This window comes from Lepidochelys kempii, chromosome 16 (genome assembly GCF_965140265.1).
Source record: "Lepidochelys kempii isolate rLepKem1 chromosome 16, rLepKem1.hap2, whole genome shotgun sequence".
NCBI classification, from domain to species: domain Eukaryota; kingdom Metazoa; phylum Chordata; order Testudines; family Cheloniidae; genus Lepidochelys; species Lepidochelys kempii.
Window position 1 is genome coordinate 26261694 of NC_133271.1, and position 21883 is coordinate 26283576.

Here is a 21883-nt window from a genome sequence, read left to right on the forward strand (position 1 = left end):
CTTAAAAAAGCAATGCGGAAACTACAGAACCCAAACCACCAAAAAAGAAAATCAACCTTCTGCTGGTGGCATCTGACTCAGATGATGAAAATGAACATGCGTTGGTCTGCACTGCTTTGGATTGTTATTAAGCAGAACCCGTAATCAGCATGTATGCATGTCCCCTGGAATGGCGGTTGAAGCATGAAGGGACATATAAATCTTTAGTGCATCTGGCACATAAATATCTTGCACTGCCGGCTACAACAGTGCCATGTGAATGCCTGTTCTCACTTTCAGGTGACATTGTAAAAAAAAAAGCAGGCAGCATTATCTCCTGTAAATGTAAACAAACTTGTTTGTCTGAGCTATTGGCTGGACAAGAAGTAGGGCTCGCCAGTTCTAAAATATTACATAGTTTTATTTTTTTAATGCAGTTTTTTATTTTTTACATAATTCTACATTTGTAAGTTCAACTTTCATGATAAAGAGATTGCACTACAGTACTTGTATTAAGTGAATTGAAAAATACTATTTCTTTTGGTTTTTTACAATGCAAATACTTGGAATAAAAATAAATATAAAGTGAGCACTGTACACTTTGTATTCTGTGTTGTAATTGAAATCAATATATTTGAAAATGTAGAAAATATCCAAAAATATTTAAATAAATGGCATTCTATTATTGTTTAACAGTGCAATTAATCGCAATTAATTTTTTTAATCACTTAGCCCTCGAAAATACACTAGTAGGCTACAATACCAGCCTCCCAATCAGGAAAAGGCTATTAAATACACAGTGGAGGGAGATCAATTAGACAATTAAGTCATAAACAGTAATAATGGGTGACTATCCACAACTGGGCAAGGATCAGACAATCAATTTTGACACCTTGAATAACTGCTTCTTAGAACAGCAAGTTCTAGATCACACAAAAGGAGATCTCTAACTTGGTCCTAAATATATTACACAGGAGTTGGTTGAAATATTACTTATAGTTCAGTCATTAAGCAACAGTGAGCATAATATAATTAAATTCAACAGCCTGTGGGAGAGACTGCCCTAGAACTAGAGTTGTTATGAAATTTTTAAACTGAGGGAGCTACTTAAAGCAACAATATCAAAAGTGCGGAAATTAAGCTATGTAAATGTACCATAGTAGAGACAGAGAAAGTATGTATACTCTAAACAAAAAAGGAAGTAGAAAGGCAAAAAATAAGGCAATATGATTAAATGGCAAGGTTCAAGAGGTTACTTGAGCTAAGTCAATAGTGAAGAACAAATTGTGGCAGGTAAAATGTAAGATCAAAATTATGGTGGGTAAGTAGGAATGTGAAAAATAGCTACATATCTTAAACAAAAACAAAAAAGGAGAAATTATCAGAAGCAGGAAGACTGCAAGAAAATTGGTGGGTCCACTGCACTACTAGGAAGTAAAGGGAGAAAATGAGAGCAAGCACACTACGGAGAAGCCAAATGATTTGTCTTCACCACAGAGGGCACCTTTGGCTTGGTTCCCCTTCACTGGGGTTCTAAATATACTCTCAGACTCCTCTTGACTCCCTGTGTTTGGCTCCTCCCCAACAGCTTTCTTGTTACATAGTTCCAAGAGTTTCATAAGATATTATTTCTACCACTGAGATTTCACCAATAGATGTTTACCTCATCTCTTAATGCAACTGCAATTGACAGGAAGCAGCAACAAAGTCAGAAAAAATGATGACACTTACCAGTCTCTTCCTCTCCTTGTTGAGGCATCCATAGCACAGAAAAACAAGAAAAGCAGACCTCCCCAAAACAGGGGGGAGGGCAGAAGAGTACCCAAACAAACCCCATCAACAAATCCCAGGACAAATCTGGAAACAAACCCCATTAACAAATCCCAGGACAAATCTGGAGAGGACATTCCCAATTGAAAAAAGCTCTGATAAGGGATAGAAGTCAAGCAACCATTTTCCTATTTCTTTACCATCAATATACTCTAATTTAGAATTACCAATCCTCTCTGCATCCCCATATAAAACAAGGAAGCAGACAGTTTGCACAGAAATTATGACTTGCTTACAAAACCACTTCAGTACAATACTTCCATGATAGTCCTGATGTAAAGTTTGATTCATGTCAACAGAGAACTAACGGAAACAAAATGTTACTCAACTTGTTAACTGCACATCCTCAGTAGATTTATTTATTTTATGATGTGGGGTCAAATCTTGAGGCTCTTAATCAGCTTTTACTTAGTCCTTTATCAAGGAAAATTGGCATTGAAATTAGTGGAGTTCTTCCTTATGAAGCACTAAAGAAAAACTGAGAACCCCAGGATTTGGCCCTTAGTTATCAAAACTTATATTCTCCCTAAAAATGCGGAATGGGTATAAATCAAAAACTGTATTTCAAATTTATAAAGAGCTGATATTGAGCACTTACATCCATAGTCTGACGTAACCTGAAGCTGTTACAATCCGACAGCGATTTTATTGTGGATTTTAAAAATCCACCATTTCACTGTTCAGAGCCTCAAAAAACTCAACACACAGGTTGCATGAATGACATGAGCCATGTTTTACGCTATAGTGTACCCTCTGCTGACTCTAGTGCAGAAGTTAATACTATTCCCAGAGCTGTGCTAAAAATACTCATCAGTAATCCTGGTACAAAAAAATTAAATAACGTTATTCTCAAGATTAGTTCAAAAAATGGTGGAAAGAAAAGGAGATGGATTTCAGGGGAGAGACAAAGTCAGTGTCTTAAATAAAGAAGGAAAGTGAGCAGGGCATGAAGTTTAAGCTTAAAGTTAAACTTACAAATGAGAAAATTAAGAAATCACAACTATATAAATAGTAATGGACAGTCCCTTTATTTGTCAGGAACAGGACAAATGCTGGAAGTGTGTACAAATTAACAAGAGTAAATCTGTCAGATTAATGTTTATTGTAACAAAAGGCTAAAAAAAGAGTTACTTTTTCGTAACTGGTGTTCTTCGAGAGGTGTTGCTCACATCCATTCCTTTGTAGGCGACTCCCAAGCAGTACCACCAGAGGTGGGTAGGAATTCATGGACCTGTCGATTGCAACAGAGCTCTGCCAAATCCAGCGTCATCTCTTGCTTGCTGGGTGATGGCATAGTGCGTCGTGAATGTGTGTACCGAAGACCACGTCGCGGCCCTTCAGATGTCCTGGATAGGGACATGCGCCAAGAAGGCCACCGAGGATGCTGGAGACCTAATTGAGTGGGCCTTCACTATAGGTGGCAGCTCGGCTTGAGCCAACTCGTCACAGGTCCAGACGCAGGTGGTGATCCAATTTGAGATCCTCTATGAGGACACCGAGAGGCCCTTCATCTCATCTGCTGTCATAATAAAGAGCTGGGTCGACCTGTCAGATCCTCCACCCATGACAGGAGAAAGGTACCTGTGAGGGAACCCCTGCCAAGGCCTTGGAGACAGCAGTACTGATGACACTTCTTGTTCTGTCTGGTGGTGAACAGGTCCACTTAGGAGCCCCCAACTTCTGGAAGAGTGCCTGGACAACCTCCAAGTGGAGCATGGTGAGAGAAAAAGGTCCTGCTGAGGCGATCCGCCAGTGTGTTCCAGACGCCAAGGAGATGCAAAGCTTCCAGGTGGATCACATGCTGGATGCAAAAGTCCCACAGGCGGAGGGCTTCCTGACAGAGGGCCGACAAACTTGCTCCCCTGCCTGTTGACATAGAACATTGAGGCCATGATGTCCATCAACACCTGCAATACTCGACTGGACAACTGTGGCAGGAAGACACCGCAGGCTAGGTGGATGGCCCTGAGCTTCCTGACGTTTATATGGAACACCAACTCCTCTGGAGACCATGTCCCTTGGGGCCGCAGCATACTGAGATGTGCTTCCCAACTGAGGCAGGAGGTATCCGATATGTCCCACTCCTTTTTGGTCCAAGGTTTAAAATGTTTACAAATGTGACACTTGTTGCTAATGTGGGTTTCCCCCAAGCACTTCAAATAGCTCCTATGGGGGTCACTAACTGGCATAGGTTTTCTGCAACAGTCACAGGGTTTGAAGCCCGGGGACCAGGCATGCCCCATCCCTAGGCTAAGTCTACCTTCAGAGACTACCAACTAACACTAAACTACACTAAGGGAACTAAAAACTAACTAAAAATAACTTTCAACAACTATATACAACAAAGTTCACAACAAGCGGTTGAGACGCAAGGAGAAGTTCCAGCACTGGCACTGGCATTAAGAAGGAACTGAGGGTGGGGGGAGCCAGCAGGGACTCTTACACAGCAGGATATGTGCACCACTCTGGAGGGTCCCAGAGCCGGTCCCCTATGGATACCACGGAGTGAAAAACTTCCGGCACGACAATGGAATGGACATGAGTAAACACTTAAACTGTATCCATGCTGACAACAAATTTCCAGCTAGCGCTGCTAAAAAAGCCAAGCGAGTCATTCTCCAAAATGGAATCTTCTTCCCATCAATAGCAATGCTGCTGAATAGTGTGCTGCTATACATTATGCTAACTGTAGATCAGAACAAGAACTGTAATTTAAACTGATAGCTCTTCCTCCAAAACAAACTATATGACTGATGCTAGTGACTCCTTTAATGGAATTAAGTTTTTATTTTAAAGAACTATTAAGTAGCTTTAGATGAAAATAATTAAAAACCACATATCCCTGTGTAGGTGTTCAATATACAATATCTGCCATTTAAAACCCGCTCCCTCGTGTGAAGTGGGAAGAAGCCCGGCCCTATATTATAACTCAGGCTCGCATTAAAACAATGAATGCTCTCTGTATTCAGTAAGCACATGTACTTTAACAAACATCATAGTCCTCTTGCAGAGAGAAAATTGCAAATGTGGGCACAAGGAGGCCATTCTAACCTCATTCATTGACTTCCAAGTTAGTGTAACTGGTTTATCACTGAGTAAGTCATTAACCCACGTTTATCATTGAAAGTGTTACTGACTGGTGGAGAAGCAGCGTAACATTCCACCATATGGCAACGCACAAGGAGGAGTGCAACTCCAAGATTCCAACCATCTGAGCTTGCCGAGGCTGAAAGTTTTCTGATGAGGGAGTGACTTGTCTGAGAAGATTACTTAGCTGACATTCAGGGTTCTGTACAGAATCACTCTGGGGAGAGGAAGTTGCTAAACAACTATTCCAGAAGGGGTAGGGACAAAACATGCTGAGGACTATGGGGGTTTGTAGAAAAAACCACCACCACCAAACAATGGGACAGAAAGTACAGACTTTCACTAGCTAGCAGATGTAATTTCCAAAGGACATTGGAAGGTTTAATGTTAGCAACACACTTTGTGGCACTGGGAAGAAAGACACTGAACTGGGGAAGAATTGCTTTATACAATTTTTCAGTATCTTCTGAACAAGACAGTAAACATTAGCTGTTTTAGTTAATCCCTATCTTGAATTTTTCTTACCAGTTTATGCTAAATAAAAATATGTTTAAAATCCTCAGCATGACGGAACAACAGAAATGAGGCCTATTGGCCCAGTTCATCCCCTCCTCTAACTCTTCAGATCTTTTTCTGTGAGTGGACGCATGAGGCACCAGCCTATTATCTCTTCTTTCCCCTCTGCCTCTTCTCCACACATTCACTTAGGGAGCAGGCAACAAAAAAACCCTTGTCCAGGAGAGATAGAAGAGATTTCACACTCATCCAGACATTTTTGCCTGCTTTCCCCCTTTAATTTTTCACTAAATAGCAAAGTTATCAGGGAGTGACCAGGGAGTTACCATGAGAAAGCATATCAGTGCCTCAATTCTTTAGGATAATGGCTCCAGAAAATGCCTCAGCAAGTACTTCCATCTCCAATGTGTACTCCACATAGTTGGATTAGTATTGCCCTCCAGTTGCTCAAGTAGAGAGCTTTGAACTACGAGGGAATGAAGTCTTCAAGTCACTTGGTCAGATATGCAATGGGAAGTAATACGGTTACTCTCCCTCCTGTTCAGTCTCACTTACGGAAACCAAGCAGTGACTTTCTTCTCCAGCCATCTCAGACTTCTTAGGAAAGGTCTGTCTGATTAACCACAGCTGGCATAGTGCAAAAGAGAGGTGAGAAAACACACATTTTGTGGACTTTTCCTATCTTTTGACCATTCAAGTTCCTTCTGTACTAAACATAAATAGAAGAAAGATTTCTAAGTTATATACAGGCAGCACAAATTCTGCTCCCAGGCACTCATGCAACCACAATGCTACAATGGGATTACATGTAACCAAAGGCAGAATTTAACCCTGTATCTGCTGCTTTCACCTTGTTCTTCATACATTTCTCCCTGAAAGTCTCCTTTATAATTATGGTTTGCCTTTTTTTTATTTTATTTTATTTTTTTTAATAGCAGTGGGTCCCACTGTACTATTGCCAGCATACAATGCTGGGGAACTTGGGTCAGCGATAATAGTTTCTGTTCTTGCAATGGGTTCTCTTAGCAATATGTCACCACAAAGAGTCCCTGTGTAATAGGATGGAATGTAGGTGGTGGGGAACCACCCCTGCTTTTTCCTGGACTGACAAGTGGTAACTAGGGCATTTGGCTTTTTGTTTCTTAGGGTTAAATCAGTACAGTCTTTACCTGGGCTTTATCAAGGGGCACTTCCCCTGGCTCGCTTTGCTTCTCCATGAGCCTCTTTCTTCTAATAGAAAGAGACAGGAGGCAGGCCACTGCTACACCTAGGTAACAGAGGTTGACAGGGAGCAGTGTGCATAGCTTTATTTCCCCAACAGGAGGTTCTCAGCAGGAGCCTGGCAAACAATAGATCTGAAATCTGATTTTCGTCTTTTTTTTTTTTTTTTTTGGTAGCAAAAGGAAATAGAAAACTAAGCAAAGGTTGCCCCAGAGCATACCGGCCTGGAGTCACGAGGAACTATTTTGATACAGCTCCAGCCCTCTCACTTTCTATGTGAAGCACATTGTTTCTGTCTCCGAGTAGCAGTATTTATAATCAGGTTAGATTGCATTCACACGTCCATCAACAGAAAGGAGTGAGGTTATAATTACAGAGCCTTAGGATAGGTACAGCATCAGCAAGATATTCTCTCAGTTACCAACAAACGCTTTATTAATAAAACTTGCATATACAAATGTCCATGAAATGTCTTAACAGGATCAATTGTGACAGCTAAAGATAACGGTTGCCATCATGCTATGCTGTGTCAAATTACTGCATCGAGATGTTAATTTTTTCCACATTGTTAACTTAAGTACATTGACTACAAATAAATCTAATCATCATCAGAGGAACCCAAAGTGCAAGAATATTTTGCACCATTTCTCCAGAAGTGCAGTGACTTTTTGAGGACCAGATAGGAAAATAATTCTGAACAGCTGGAAAATATAATTGCAGTATAACAAAGCAAAGGCCAACATTGTTTCTCAGAGCTAGCCAATAGCCAGACCACAACCAGACTTACCTTAAGATACAGAAGCAACTTTTGGCCCCAGAAGATAAGCGACAGAATCCAAATCTCTGTTTGCTGTCAATGTCTGTGAGCACAAATGTAAAGTTCTGGCCAACTTGGCTAACTGTAAGGCTAGAAATAAAGAGAACAAAAGGAAAAATTAATTTCATCTTATTCAATGTTAGAAGTATCTAATCAGAGTAAGTCATTGAACCTCATTTCCTCTCTCTGCAGAGCTTCTTTGGAAATTAACTTTGAGCATTTACACTCTTTACAAATGCAAGTCTGAATCCATCTCTTGGGTTTTTTGGAGATGTGGAACAGTAGTGGAAGAATTTCCTGTGTTTTTAAAACAAACAATGACATGGCCGTTGATTAGAGTCAATACAATACACAGCACCAACTAAACTCACATCCACTCTCAGTGCAAAACATTTCTATATCATTCTTCATTCAAGGGATTGTTTTGCTTTAAATTCAAATAGTATTTGGTGACATTATGGCTTTGTATAGTATACTGATTGATTCATTTTATATTTCTCTGTTTTCCAATTAGGCTGGGAATGAGCACAGAACTACCCCTCTAAAATGTATGGCTTATGAAGGCCTCCCAGATGATTTCCCCCATTTCTCTATGCAGCTATGCAATTTCTACTACAAGGCAGTATTGGCTAAAGTGGGAACCTAACAGCAGCACAGTAAGATAAAGGTAAATAAAACTTCTGTAACAAAGTTAGTATCTTATTTTGATTGTCTGCCTCAAAACATGAAAATCTTTAAATATACCTCCACAGCTGGTACTGTGGCTAAGCAGATGCTGAACTGATGCTAGTGCACCACTACAGTGACTTTTAAACCCCTATAGACAGTATAGTTTGTATCTGATTTTCAAGATTATAATCCAATTCCACTCTACAGCAAAATGCTTATTTGCCTCTTCTAAAAGTGTGCCCAAACAACGCAACAACATTGTTTAAAGATGATGGCTCTCTGCCAAACCAGAGTGGAAAGCATCACTATAGGAATATCCGCTCAGACTTGCAAAACATAGCTTTTCATTCTGTAAGAACACAGAAAAAAGCAATGCACCAAAAAGATAGAAGTAGGGTGCCGAAGTATTTTTAACACTATAAATCATAAAGGATATTACTGCTTGCAGTTTGAGGTCTAGAACACATTTCTAAAAAATATCGGCTCTCTCTAAGGTGCATATAAAATAGAACCTTTTTTTAAAAAAGGCATATTTCCAAAATGAAATGCATAAACCATTTCATTTAGGGAGATATGGGATTTCTTTAAACATTATCACATTTCTGTCTAAATCTCACCTAATACAGAAATGCATAGATACCATGCTGGTAGGGGATATAAAAACCCTAAAATTAACAGACAGTAGGGCTGATTCACCATCAGGTCATCCCAGTTTTGCATTGGTGTAACTCCAGTGCTTAAAATAAAACTGGAGTAATACAGTGTTGAAACCAGGACCAATATGTTTGTTTACTGGAGGCTTTATTTAATTTGGATTAGGAATTCATTTGAGAACTAGTGTTGGTATGAGTTAGATTTTAATACAACTACAATTAACTATAAAATATTTACTGTTCAAATTACGCTCCAGTTTAAAGCATACTATAAACACTAACAACTGAATAGCATTTGCACATGAAGCTATGAAGTATATTAACGCCATCTTGATGATCAAAGGGGAATAAAAGGAAAATTACTGTTAAGTTCAGGCTCACTCAACAGATACAGTTACAAACCTTAAACCAGTCAGAAATATCCTACTCAGTCTATTCTGAAATCTACAGCGCTATCTACAATGCCATCAATGAACATGTATGTGACCTGTTACATTCACACGGTGCCCAGTGAAAACCAACAACTAGATAGACTTTCAATAAAGAAAGAGCCTTAGGATATAGGACAATAAATTCTACTATCAAATTTAAAAGGGAAAAACCTCTCTGTGTAGTCAAAAGGAGGAAGGAAAAAATGCTGAAGGGAAGCACAAAACGAAGCACCAAAACAGACACATACTCTACTTCTCCAAATTTGAAGCTGAACAAAGGCTATAGCTACACTGGCACTTTACAGCGCTGCAACTTTCTCGCTCAGGGGTGTGAAAAAAACACCCCCTGAGCGCAGCAAGTTACAGCGCTGTAAAGCACCAGTGTAAACAGTGCCCCAGCGCTGGAAGCCGCGCTCCCAGTGCTCTAAGCTAATCCCCTCGTGGAGGTCGAGTACCAGGAGCGCACGACCACACTCGCACTTCAGAGCGCTGCCACGGCAGCGCTTTGAAGTTTAAAGTGTAGCCATGCCCAAAGACTCAATTCAAAAGCAATTCAACAGCTGAGAATTTAGTGTAAGTATTGCTATCCTATCATGCTAACGTCCAAGAGAACAAACACTCCTATAAACTGCAAAGGACTACCGGGGACTACCACAAGCTCCACTCTTATTGGTGTTATGTTTTATCTGTAAAGTTTGGGTATAATGTTACTACAGCAATTTAATACTATGTTTTAAAAGAAGATTATATGCTTAATTTTAACAAATTTGAAAGCCAAGGGTATATGAGAAATAGAATTTAAACTCACAGTTAAAATTATGGAAAAGAGAGGAAGCAGTCCTCATCTATGGAAGAGAGGAACTTGTTTATTAAAAGACAAGTTAGCAGAGAAAGCATAGGTAATAAGCTTAAGCATCATGGGGTACTCTCTTTTTAATCAAACCTTGATTTAGATAATGCTTGGTGAATGGGCAGGTTATTTGTATTTCAGTAGTGTGCAAAGAAACCATTTTGGAACATGCAATTTTTTAAAATGTGTATATTTAAAAGATCACTTTGGAATTCACAAGCCATGTGCCAATGATTATTGAACATTTTACCTCCCTCATTATCTCTTTTTAGATTACAGGCTCTCTGATAAGACTACTGAGGACGTGAGGGAGATTCCCAAACCTGAGCCATTCTTTTTAGGTGACAAATCTGAGGAACTGTGCCAGACTGAGGTGTCATTAAAGGAGATTTTGGAACAAATTGATAAACTAAACAGTAATAAGTCACCAAGACCAGATTCACCTGAGAGTTCCAAAGAAACTCAATAGCGAAACTGCAGAACTAACAACTGTAGTCTGTAACCTATCATTTAAATCAGCTTCTGTTCCAAATGATAGGTTTCAGAGTAACAGCCGTGTTAGTCTGTATTCGCAAAAAGAAAAGGAAAAGGAGTACTTGTGGCACCTTAGAGACTAACCAATTTATTTGAGCATAAGCTTTCGTGAGCTACAGCTCACTTCATTGTATGCATCCGATGAAGTGAGCTATAGCTCACGAAAGCTTATGCTCAAATAAACTGGTTAGTCTCTAAGGTGCCACAAGTCCTCCTTTTCCTTTTCTTTTTGTTCCAAATGATGTTATATGGAAAAAGGCCTGTTTAATTCCCAAGACAAAGTACCACAAATCTCCCCTCTCCACCTGCTTAGGTGTATATTCTAAAACGATTTTTAAATGTGACAGACCCAGGCCAGAGGGGTACAGGAGTCTGGTAGAAGGCAAATATACTGGCCACTGGATGAATAGTTTTCTGTTCCCTGAGTGACCAGAGCAGGGGCTGCGCTAGAGCAATCACGAACCTGCTAGAACCAATTAAGATAGGCAAGCTAATTAAGACACCTGGAGCCAATTAAGAACATACTAGAATCAATTATGGCAGGCAGACTAATCAGGATACCTGTTTTAAAAAGGACCTCTCATCAGTTAGTGGAGGGCATGCAAGGAACAGGGAGTGAGAAGGCGTGCTGCTGGAGGACCGAGGAGTACAAGTGTGATCAGGCTTCAGGAGGAAGATCCTGTGGTGAGGATAAAGAAGGTGCTGGGGGGAGGCCATGAGGAAGTAGCCCAGGGAGTTGTAGCTGTCACGCAGCTGTTTCAGGAGATGTAGACAGCTACTATCCACAGGGTCCTGGGCTGGGTCCTGGACTGGCACCCAGTGTAGAGGGCAGGCCCGGGTTCTCCCCATTCCCCCAACTCCTGATCGGACACAGGAGGAGTTGACCTGGTCTGTGAGCAAGACCAGAAGGGAAGGTCTAATTTGGAAAGGGATCTGGCCTGTCCCCAACCCACTTCGTGGGACAACAGAGACTGTGGAGATTGTTCTCCATTTCCCCCATGCTGGCCAGTGATCAGGTTAGCTGAGTGTACAGCAGGTTTGAGCCTCTAGCAGAAGCAGCCAAACTGAGGGCTGCCATGAAGCTCTGAGGTGAGCAAATCTGTCAAAAAGCGCAGTACCCACCAAGGTAGAGGAGGAACTTTGTCACATAAAGTAACCACAGACAGATGTATCCCTGATTCCAGAGAGCAGGTTCAGACTGATCCAAGTTTAACTGGACTGGGCATGACCATCTCCAGTAGTTGGAGAATAGCCATAGAAGAGGTACTGGGCATAGAAGAGGTATTAGTATTATGCATTTTCCCACCTTTATATTTCACCCAAGCATTTACAAGGAAGTAATTTAGATACGTCACCCTAGCATTTACAGGAAGTAATTTAACCCCAAGGGACAGATAACAGCATGGTGCCTTTAAGCCATTTCTTATATGGAAGATTTTCCTTTTAAAAACACCATTATGACCTCTGGGGGGGGGACGGGGACATTTTAGTGGTTTCTCCCTCATTTGAGATGTCTCCTGTCTCTGTCATCCTGGTTTAATGCTCACTTCTGAGGTCCATTTGACAAGCAATTCAATCTGCCTGCCAGAATATTATTCTTCTGTGCACTGAAGTTTTCCTAACCTGGCAAGATTGAATCAGCTTCTCTTCCTACTTGCTGCAAGATACAGCGTTATTGAGTTTGTCCATTAGGATCATTATGTTTCCTTGACTTCAGATGCGTTCTCAGCTACAGTGTGGATAATATTGAATATTATCTATGCTATGAGTGTAATTTAGACATTATCAAATTAGATTGCACATCTCGAAGCCAGTGCAACTCAAAATGAACATTTCCAGCAGAAAGCTCTTGAGACTTCATGGCCTATAACCAATAACTTTTGCCTCACTCTTATTGTATGTATGAAAAAAGGCTATTAATGTTGAGTTTGGTGGTTCCAAAGTTCTTCATATTCTTACAGATTCATGCTTTCAGGATAACTACGCTGCACTATTTTCTTCCTTTCCAGAGGGACTTCAAAGTTTTGAAGATGCTTCAAATTACTCAGTAGAAAATGGATGCTCCCGTATAAAGTGTGTTAGTGGCAATGGTGCAAATTTAGACGCCTCAATGTGTACTAAAGCCTTCACACACAAAATAAGGCAATTTTACAATTAGATGTTCATGATATACACTTCAAAGGCTTGTGATTAGCTTTAAAGTCTCAATGAATTATTTTCATCATCCTGAAGATGTGCTCTGTAAGAAGTTTGAATTGTCCTTTAGTTTTTGATATCCAGTTGTCTGAAATTGCTATGGCTAAATTAAAAGGACTTTGGAGAGACCAAGATGTTGCCTTTAGCAACTCCTTGGCTTCTATTTGTTGAAGAGGTAATACCAACAATAAACGCATAGTTGGAAGAACAGGACATCTGAAATGTTCCTGCTCTTGAGACCCACTCTCTAAACAGGTGTAGTATTACGAACCCAGAGGAAAAATTGGCTAGAATTTGCAAGTGTCTCATTCATTTTTAATGTGATCTCCACAAGGCAGATCTTAACGCGTAATACTTGCAGTCTATGAGTTTAAATGACAAGATTTGATCATGGCTATGACGTTCCCAGAGATAAGGTGTCCTTTACTGTAGAAAGAATTTTACCAGTGAATTATAATAGTGTACTTTGGGCCTGTGAGGTGGTGACTGAAAGGTTTACATCTTCTGATAATGAAGCATCTCTGATATCTTATGTCAGCATCTGTTCCTACCCATACAAAATCATACTATCTTTCTGGTGCTCTGGGAGAGTCTTGAACCACAGGATCACTGACATCCTATAGAGAACACTATAACTGCCTAGTTACTGAAAAATTTCTGACACTAAATATCTCCACTGTTAGAGATAGAATCTAATACTACACCTACAACTAAGAAAATGGAAACCTAGCAACTGGAAACTATTTAAAAGACTTATAATGAAACAGGATTAATGTTTTTCTCGATTGCTTTGTCAGAAGAGCAACTTTTATTGCACAAAAACCAAAGAGTAAGAATGCGGATAACTGGAGATCTGATCAAATATACATTTCTTCAGGCATATACAGGAGGTTAAAATCCCTCTAACATTGAACTGAGGAGGAAATCACTTATAGAAGAAATATTTTCTTGACTTAAGATGCCAGACAAAGTATTTACTGAGAATATTGGGGGTGGAGGGATTGCACCAATAAATTCAGAAGTCATTTAATTATGTGGCCAGTTGTTCAATAATTTATTTTTATTTCAAATATAGTGTAATGTAAATGGATATAAAAGAGATCAGCTGTTGGATTACAGCAGTTGGAAACAAGTTTAATCTTATAGGTCTTGCCTATCTCCCTGCAAATTCCAGATATAGCCTTTCAGAGAGAACACTACATATTTATCTGATACTATACTTGATTGTAGCCAAAGTCCAGGAAAGCAACTTGCAACTGTGAATCAATAGTATCTTTTCATTTTTCTTTGGTAATTATAAACCTGTATTTAATATATTTGCGTTTCACTGATTAAATGTGTGTTCTCTCTCTCATTTGTCATTGGCTGCTAAAGTGATTAGAGGTGCAGATTCCGCATGTGATTCATTCTTAAAAGTAAAGTTAACATCGTAAGTAGATACCACTTGTTCAGTGCCACTTGATATATTTTTGGGTTGGGGAAAGGGAAGAGATGTAGCAGTATACTTGTCACATTCTCAGTATATGAAGATTCCTAAATACAGTATGGAGTATTGGAAACCCATTGCCTGCGTCATTTAAAATTGGAGAAAATATTTAATATGTTTCTGGAGAATACGCTTTAACTGGTCTCAGAAAATCAATGTCTGCTTAAAGGTGTTTCTGATCTCCAATATCTATGATCTTAGGAGAGATAAGACGGCACTCAGAGTGGGGCTCAACAGCTGAATCACATTTCAGCCAATCACAGATTCAGTTTCTGTTCTGTTCTTGCCATTTGCACAAAATATATAAATTTTTAAATTTTTTCCCAAAAATTTTATATAATTGGCAAAGTGAGAAAACAAGGCACAATATGCCTAGGCTAGGATGGATTAGATTTTTATTTGTACGTGTCAATAAACATCAATTTCACCGTACACAGACAAACCAATGAAAATATATTTCCATCAATAATAATCAAAATGTTCATATAGGCAAAGTAAGAAAAATGCTGCTTGAGAACTTATTAGGGTTTGATTTAAGGATATTTACTTTCTATATTTTGACACATGATGCTGACAACTTGTGTCTTAACAGTTATAATCCTTTAATTTTTGAATCTCAACATCTACTGTCATTAAATAATTATTGTCTCACTCTCCCATTATTGAGCAACTGTGAAAATTTAAATACAAAAAGTGCTTAAAACACATAAATTTGCCCAATTGAAAAATTAAATTGATAAAAAATTTCATAAATTCTTTAAAATAAACATTGATATTACCCTGTCAAAATTATAAATAAAATCAAATTATACCAAACCTAAATATGCCTATGTAAAGTAGGCACAAATGTTTCTATTAAAAATGAAGCTGCCCTTCTACATGTACAATGAATATGAAACATTCAGGAAAACAAAAACATATCATGACACTCTTACAAAGAGAGGCAAGCAAGATCAGTCAAAAGAGTAAATGTAAAATAGCAGAAATGTTTGTGGTGTTTAAGAGATTGTCCTTTTAAGTGAAAATTTTTTTAAAGTCTGTAAGTGTTGGTGAAAAGACTCATTTTGACAGCCAGGAGACTGGAATCTTCTATTCATCCAGGTCAGGTACCGCACAGGCAGCAGCAATGCAAGCTTCCCCCTAGCAGTGCCTCGCCAATGTCTCTCAACCCTGACCTGGAGGGACCACCTCTAGGGTTGAAAGGACAGCTCAGTCTGCATAGCCCATTCAGCTGAGATTACCAATAAGGAGGACAAACTGTGGTGTGGTTTTATTATGTGGACACCTGTCCTCTAGGAACTGGACTGAGAGCAACTAATTTCACAAAGGCCAGTGAAGAGCTTTCCAATGATAATAACTTTTAGTCACTATTGAATTGGCCCATATTCAAGACAATGCCCTAGAGACTAAAAGATTCTGTACCAACTAAGACTGTGCATGTGCGATTAAGTTACTAATTAGCAATTGTTAAGAATGTCTAAATAAAAGTGTATGCAGTGTTGTAGCCATGTCAGCCTCAGGATATTAGAGGGACAAGGTGGGTGAGGTAATATCTTTTATTGGACCAACTTCTGTTGGTGAGAGAACAAGCTCTTGAGCCACACCATTTTACACACACAGAATTACCTTTTGCAGACCTGAAAAAGAGCTCTGTGTGGCTAAAAAGCTTGCCCCTCTCACCAACAGAAGTTGGTCCAACAAAAGATATTAGCTTGCCCACCTCATCTCTCTAAATAAAGGTGAGTTTTTCTAAGGATGCAATAAAACTATCTAAGTTCTGTATTTACCCCCATTCCACAGCAACAGGTTTTTTTTATTTTCCTTTTAAAAAGAAGATACTGAGTTATCATACATATTCAGGCTGGCCTGTGGGATAAAAATGATAGGTGAACAATTGCTTGGAGGAAAAATAAAGGAGTTATGAATTGCAAATAAATACAATTTATGCAGAAAAACTCATTCCTACTGTAGGAATCATGCAAACACAACTAAAATGAGCAAAACGTGTTCTTATAATGGTCTAGTCATTGTGATTAGCATCAGTTTCAGCTTACAGTCAAAAAAGTTCAGAATATTAATTGTTGTAAAACTAATGCTGTCAACCAACTTTTTGTTGCTGTTGTGCGATTTGAACAATGGTGTATCATTTCAGCATATGAATATTTACAATCTCCATGAAACTGGTTAAAATAATTCTATTTTCAAAAAGTAAACAAAAAGCAATTTGTATGTTTTTAAAATCCAATAATTAAATATTTCCAATAGAAAATATTAACTTGCCAAGTAATCTAGTCCTTATTTAACTCCCCTAAACAAGTCACAAACTATGTTAAATATCCACAACACAACTGCCAACTTTCCCCTAAATTCTTAAGGGATTCTTAGCATTAACCATTCTTAGAATATATTAAATTAGCAACATTTAATTTTAGCATCCAAATTTTGTTTAAAAATAGAAGAAAATGCATTTTGACTCCTGCCAATGCACAGTTCTATCTTTTAAACTTTTTTGACAGTGCCCATAAAATCCTCAAGAAAAGGGGATATTGCAACTATAATTTGCATTTGGGTGCTTTAAATCAGTCAAACAGACAGAACATTAAGAGTGGTATGGTTTTTATTTTCTGCAGCAGTTTTATTGACAAGATTTTTTCTCGTAAAGTTTGAAAATCTAACACTACCTGTCCACACAGAAGGGGAAACAAAACTTGGTCAAAGTCTGTAGAACTTCCTGTGGAGAGAAAAAGAGATAATTTATACATCTAATGGGACCAATAAATCTAACATTAACCACAGCATATAATCTCACAATTTTGCCCTGAAGAAATAGAAGACAGATGAAGAAATATTCGTTTTATCAATTACACGGAAGGAGTACCAGGCAGTCAATCATGTGAAATAATAAACATGATCAAACTTCATTAAAAATGAAAAATTAATCAAGATTCACACATGGGTAAGCAGCAGGAGCCATCTAGCAAAGCTCCAAAGGGAAGGAGGAGGTTGGGTTGTTGAGTGTTAACACCCCTCTGGGGACAATCTCTAGCCTGACCATATGGATCATAGTGAATAACACCAAACCACATGGGTTTGGCCTGGCAGGACCGCTTCTGCTGGCACAGCTTTTGCTTGTTACCTAGGAACAGGGGTCTGTGGGATTAGAAAATGCTTCCCAACATCAATAGGAAAAAAAAAAAGATAAAACCCATTGGTCTAATAGGAAATGTTAAAGAAAAATTGCATCTATCTATTAGTAAGGAAGCCTGAAGTGTGAATGGATTTTATTAGAATTCCTTATTTATACACTTTACTTTAATAAAGCAAACAAAGCTTCAGCGCTGCATGAAGTTTTCATGTAATGTTTAATTATTAAAAATCTCATTCACTAAAGAAAAGCATTGTCATGAAATTGGTAAGGTAGAAAGGTGTGTTACAAGATTTCCAGCAACTCATAGGCAAAGCATTTTATTTTTATATATATATATATATATACACACATATACACACATATATACACACACACACCCTTTCAAAGCTATAATTCCCTAACACAAAATCCACCACAAATCTTTACTAGTTTACTCACATTTTCCACTTCATTTCATTGCCTGTTCTTTCTCTTCATATTGAAATCTCAAAACTAGATTTTTCTTTTTGCTTCAAACTGAAACAAGACCGCCTAAGGCAAATCATAGCCAATTTGATAAATAAAGGATCGATTTACAAATGAAGAACTTTGTGACCAATAATAATAAATTATCAGTGCCAACTGAATTGATGCTTCTTGCTTCATTTATTTTTAAAACCAACTCCCTCATTGAACAAATAAACCACATCAATCTAATAACCGATTCAATGAAGCAGAAAGTATATTGACTTCCCCTGTAAGAGCATGTTCCTCCTACATAATTCAATTGAACATATCCCATTCTTTACTATAGTTTCAAGCTCAATTTTTCATATTGTACCCTTCTGGAGGTTTTTTAGATAGTTTATAATTTACCACGTTTCCTAGTTAAGAATTAATGTAGAGACTGATAAGGGGAATTTCCCTTCTTGGCATATGTTTGGTAAAAATATTTAACATCTCTTTTTAAGGAAGGGTTTCTTGAAAAATTCAGTGCTAAGCATTCAGCTCTCCCCCTTGCAATTTCAACAAGACACCTACAGAGAAACCACAGGTTCAAGGTTGACCCCAAGTTTTGAAAAATATTATGCATAAAATGTAACCTGTTGTTGGCATAAATAATATAGGACTTTATTTATAAAATAGTGTCCTGAATTTGCAATATGATCCATATAAATGGTTCCATCCTTGTGCAGAGCCCTACTGTCTTCAAAGGACCCATCTGTGCAGATCTGATAGCAGGATCTGACCCTCCATTTGCTACGTTGCTTATGCATAAAAAAACCCATGACTTCCAAATCTAAATCTTGCACATTTGCCCTAAATCTTACACAAAGCCCATATCCATTACATGAAGTATAGCAAACTGAAATGGAGTGCTGATAGGTTCAAAACTAAAACTATTTATTGGTCTTATTAATTAATTTAAAAATTCTACTTGGCATAATGACTGCATTTGCAAAACTACTATTTTTAAGAGCAAGAACACTGCAAGGTTGCTAGAGGGAATTTTAATATCCAGCAATGTTAAAAGATAATAGGCCAGGCTTTTTAAACAGCTCATCATAGTTACCCTAATATGGTAGAATATATTGCTTTCTATTACCACGCTGAAATAAGATTTAATATTTGTTATACTTACAAGTACAAATATCCACATAATAAAATAACACATTTCTAACATACATTGTATCATACTATCAGCATTGTGTTACTACAGGGACAATGCAACACAAATCATTCAGAACCTAATTTGCACTTCCTTCTTGATATTGCATATCTTCCAAAGCACAGAATTAAAATTAAAATCTCACTTGTTAGAAAAATGTGCCCAAACTGCATTGGCATATGTCATCATCCTTGTGTGGCTTTGTAATAATAATTAATTAATCTATCTAACTCTTACAGCATTTTGAAGCCGTAGATCTCCAGTTGGTTTACCGGATATAAAGGATACATCCCGTTGCACATTACATCACATATGCATTTCCCTAAGTTTACATTTTGGGGGTGAGGACTGCCCACTAACAGGTTTAAATTTAAAAATACACAGATAAACTCTTTAAAAAACAGATCTTCATAATTAGTGAAGTTATTATCTAAAATAGTTTTGCATTCCTAAAACGACGGTTATCCAGGTGCAAATAGTAAGAACATTAAAAGAGTTCTCAAAATTTTGCTCTGAGTTTTGTATTAATTACTGTACATTTATTAGTGTGTATTTTGTACCTTGCTCTGTTTAAAAGTCAGCAATGCTCATGTGAAAATAAATTCCCATAGGAGTTGTTTTGGGTGTATGACTATTTGTTGGAGAATCACAGGAGGACCAAAATCTCTTTACGATCCCACTAGGCTACTGTAAAAAGAGTATTAAGACAAAACTAACATTTTTTCTAATACTTACTTTGCTTTATAATTTCTTTTAAGCTGACATGCAAGGCAACAGAGGTGGTATCAATGGCCTTGTTTTCTTACTCTACTTCCTCACGTCTATGTTCCAATAGGAAAAACTGCTGAAACACCTCCTTATCCCTCCCCAACAATCACCACCACACAAGATGTAAAAAAAATACAGAGTGGATAAAATGTAAATGACTCAATAGCTGAAATCAAGGTCTCAAGGGCATCAGGTGCCAGTTTTCTGGATCAATTCCCAAGTATACATTTTCACAATTCTTTTTATATGCAGTTTGATTTTTAACATTTTAATGAGGAAAAAGTGCATCCATAGCAGCCAGTCACCACAGTTAAAGTGCAGGGCATGAACTGTGTCCCATGAGGGATTCAGTCTAGCTGTGTCACCACTGGCTTCAGGACATACACCACCTGGTTCCATGTCCCCAGGTTCCAACTCTTTTCATAATCAAAACACTGCTGACATTATAAACCCCATAAGGTTTTTCTAAAATCCTCCCCGATCAATATAGCCTACACACAACTTATCGGAGACAACACAGAGCTCATTGATTAAGTTTGGTTTCAGAAGCAAAGTTTCAAAATAAATGAGACAAGGATACAGCATTCAGCCCTTTTGTACTACAGGGCAATTTATGAAGGAGGCAATCTCTGAACCTACCTCCAACCCCCACCCCAAGTAATACTTAAAGGTGTATGGGAAGTAGGGGTTATAAAAATATTCAAACATGTATTTGTTCAATACACAGAGTCTATGCTTGTATCTTACACAATTCAATGTAGTAAGATGAAGTGGCTTACATGCAATAAATTGGAATCTGCTGATAAAAATACTTGTTTGATCACCTGTGAATTTAGTATACACTTACTGCATACTGTACATTGACTCAGACATTTTAACATTCCTTGCTTTCTGGCCAGGAGAGAAGGCAGGCAACTCTCTAGCGGAAGGAACATTGGCACTTCTCAGACTAGTACTGAGCACTCCAGCCTCCCTTCCAGCATTCAACTTCTCAACCATTAGATGACAAAGCCAGGTGAGGTTCTACATTTATAATTTTATTCACCACAGTACTGTCTGGAAGGGAATCTTTGAAGGCTGAATTCAATTAAGTTAATTGGAATAATTAATAATGAGACTGAACATTTCATACAGGTTGTGTGCATATGTGAAGGGAAGGGGTTAGAAGAGAATTCGGCAAACATAATCACAGGTAACATAACTACCTTGCACTTCTGTAGTGTCTTTTCCCAGAGCCATTGTTAAAGCTTTACAAACAGACCTAACTCCTTTATTTCCTCTGTTCAAATGAAATCTAAACAAAATTGTATTTTGTAGCTAAAAAACTACCAAACTAATCTGCAGTGAGAAAACTGTGTTTTACTAACAGTCACTATGTCTTTACTGTTAAGAAAAACATTCACAGATGAACACTCAAAAGGACACCACTGTATTGAACAAAACAACAAGGTGAAAGGATTTTCCAAATTAATGTTGAAACTTTGTTTTTAAATTGCTACTCTGTGCTTACTCTTTGCACGGGTCTCTGAGCTGAATGTGACACTATGTACTGGTACCATGTGTGCTGCGCAAGCTGCAGTGATCTAAACATTAACTCTGTATTTCTTAGATTGTGTCAGGATAGATTTTGATTCAATTTTTAAGAGGGATTATACATAAGGAGAGGGTGGGGACATAAAATAACACCAAATAATAGTGAAAAGGGCAGAGAGTGTTCAGTAACCAGGACAAACCATAGTGAAACTACTAATGTCTAAAAAAATTTTAAGGTAGATTTAACCAGTGGTGAGCTGGAGCCGGTTCGCACCAGTTTGCTGGAACCGGTTGTTAAATTTAAAAGCCCTTTTAGAACCGGTTGTTCCACGAGGGACAACCAGTTCTAAAAGGGCTTCTAAATTTAACCGGCCAAAAGTGGTGCCTTAGGCACTGACTCCACGGGTGCTCCAACCCTGGAGCACCCAAGGGGAAAATTTGGTGGGTGCAGAGCACCCACCGGCAGCTCCCCCCGCCCAGGCTCCAACTCACCTCCGCTCTGCCTCCACCCTTAAAC

General features: G+C 38.4%; 1 protein-coding gene across 5 annotated transcripts in view; it reads right to left on the bottom strand.

Annotated features, from left to right (window-relative positions):
* Positions 1–21883, bottom strand: part of DENND1A (DENN domain containing 1A) — a 381020-nt gene that overhangs the window by 256934 nt on the left and 102203 nt on the right. For 4 of the 5 annotated variants that reach the window (XM_073313958.1, XM_073313955.1, XM_073313954.1 and 1 more), the window contains exons 4-5: positions 16951–17000; positions 7421–7540 (exon numbers count right to left, since the gene is read on the bottom strand). In XM_073313958.1, coding sequence (XP_073170059.1) covers positions 7421–7540; positions 16951–17000 — 170 coding nt within the window. The remainder of the gene's footprint in view (positions 1–7420; positions 7541–16950; positions 17001–21883) is intronic. The other variant, XM_073313956.1, reaches the window with a different exon arrangement.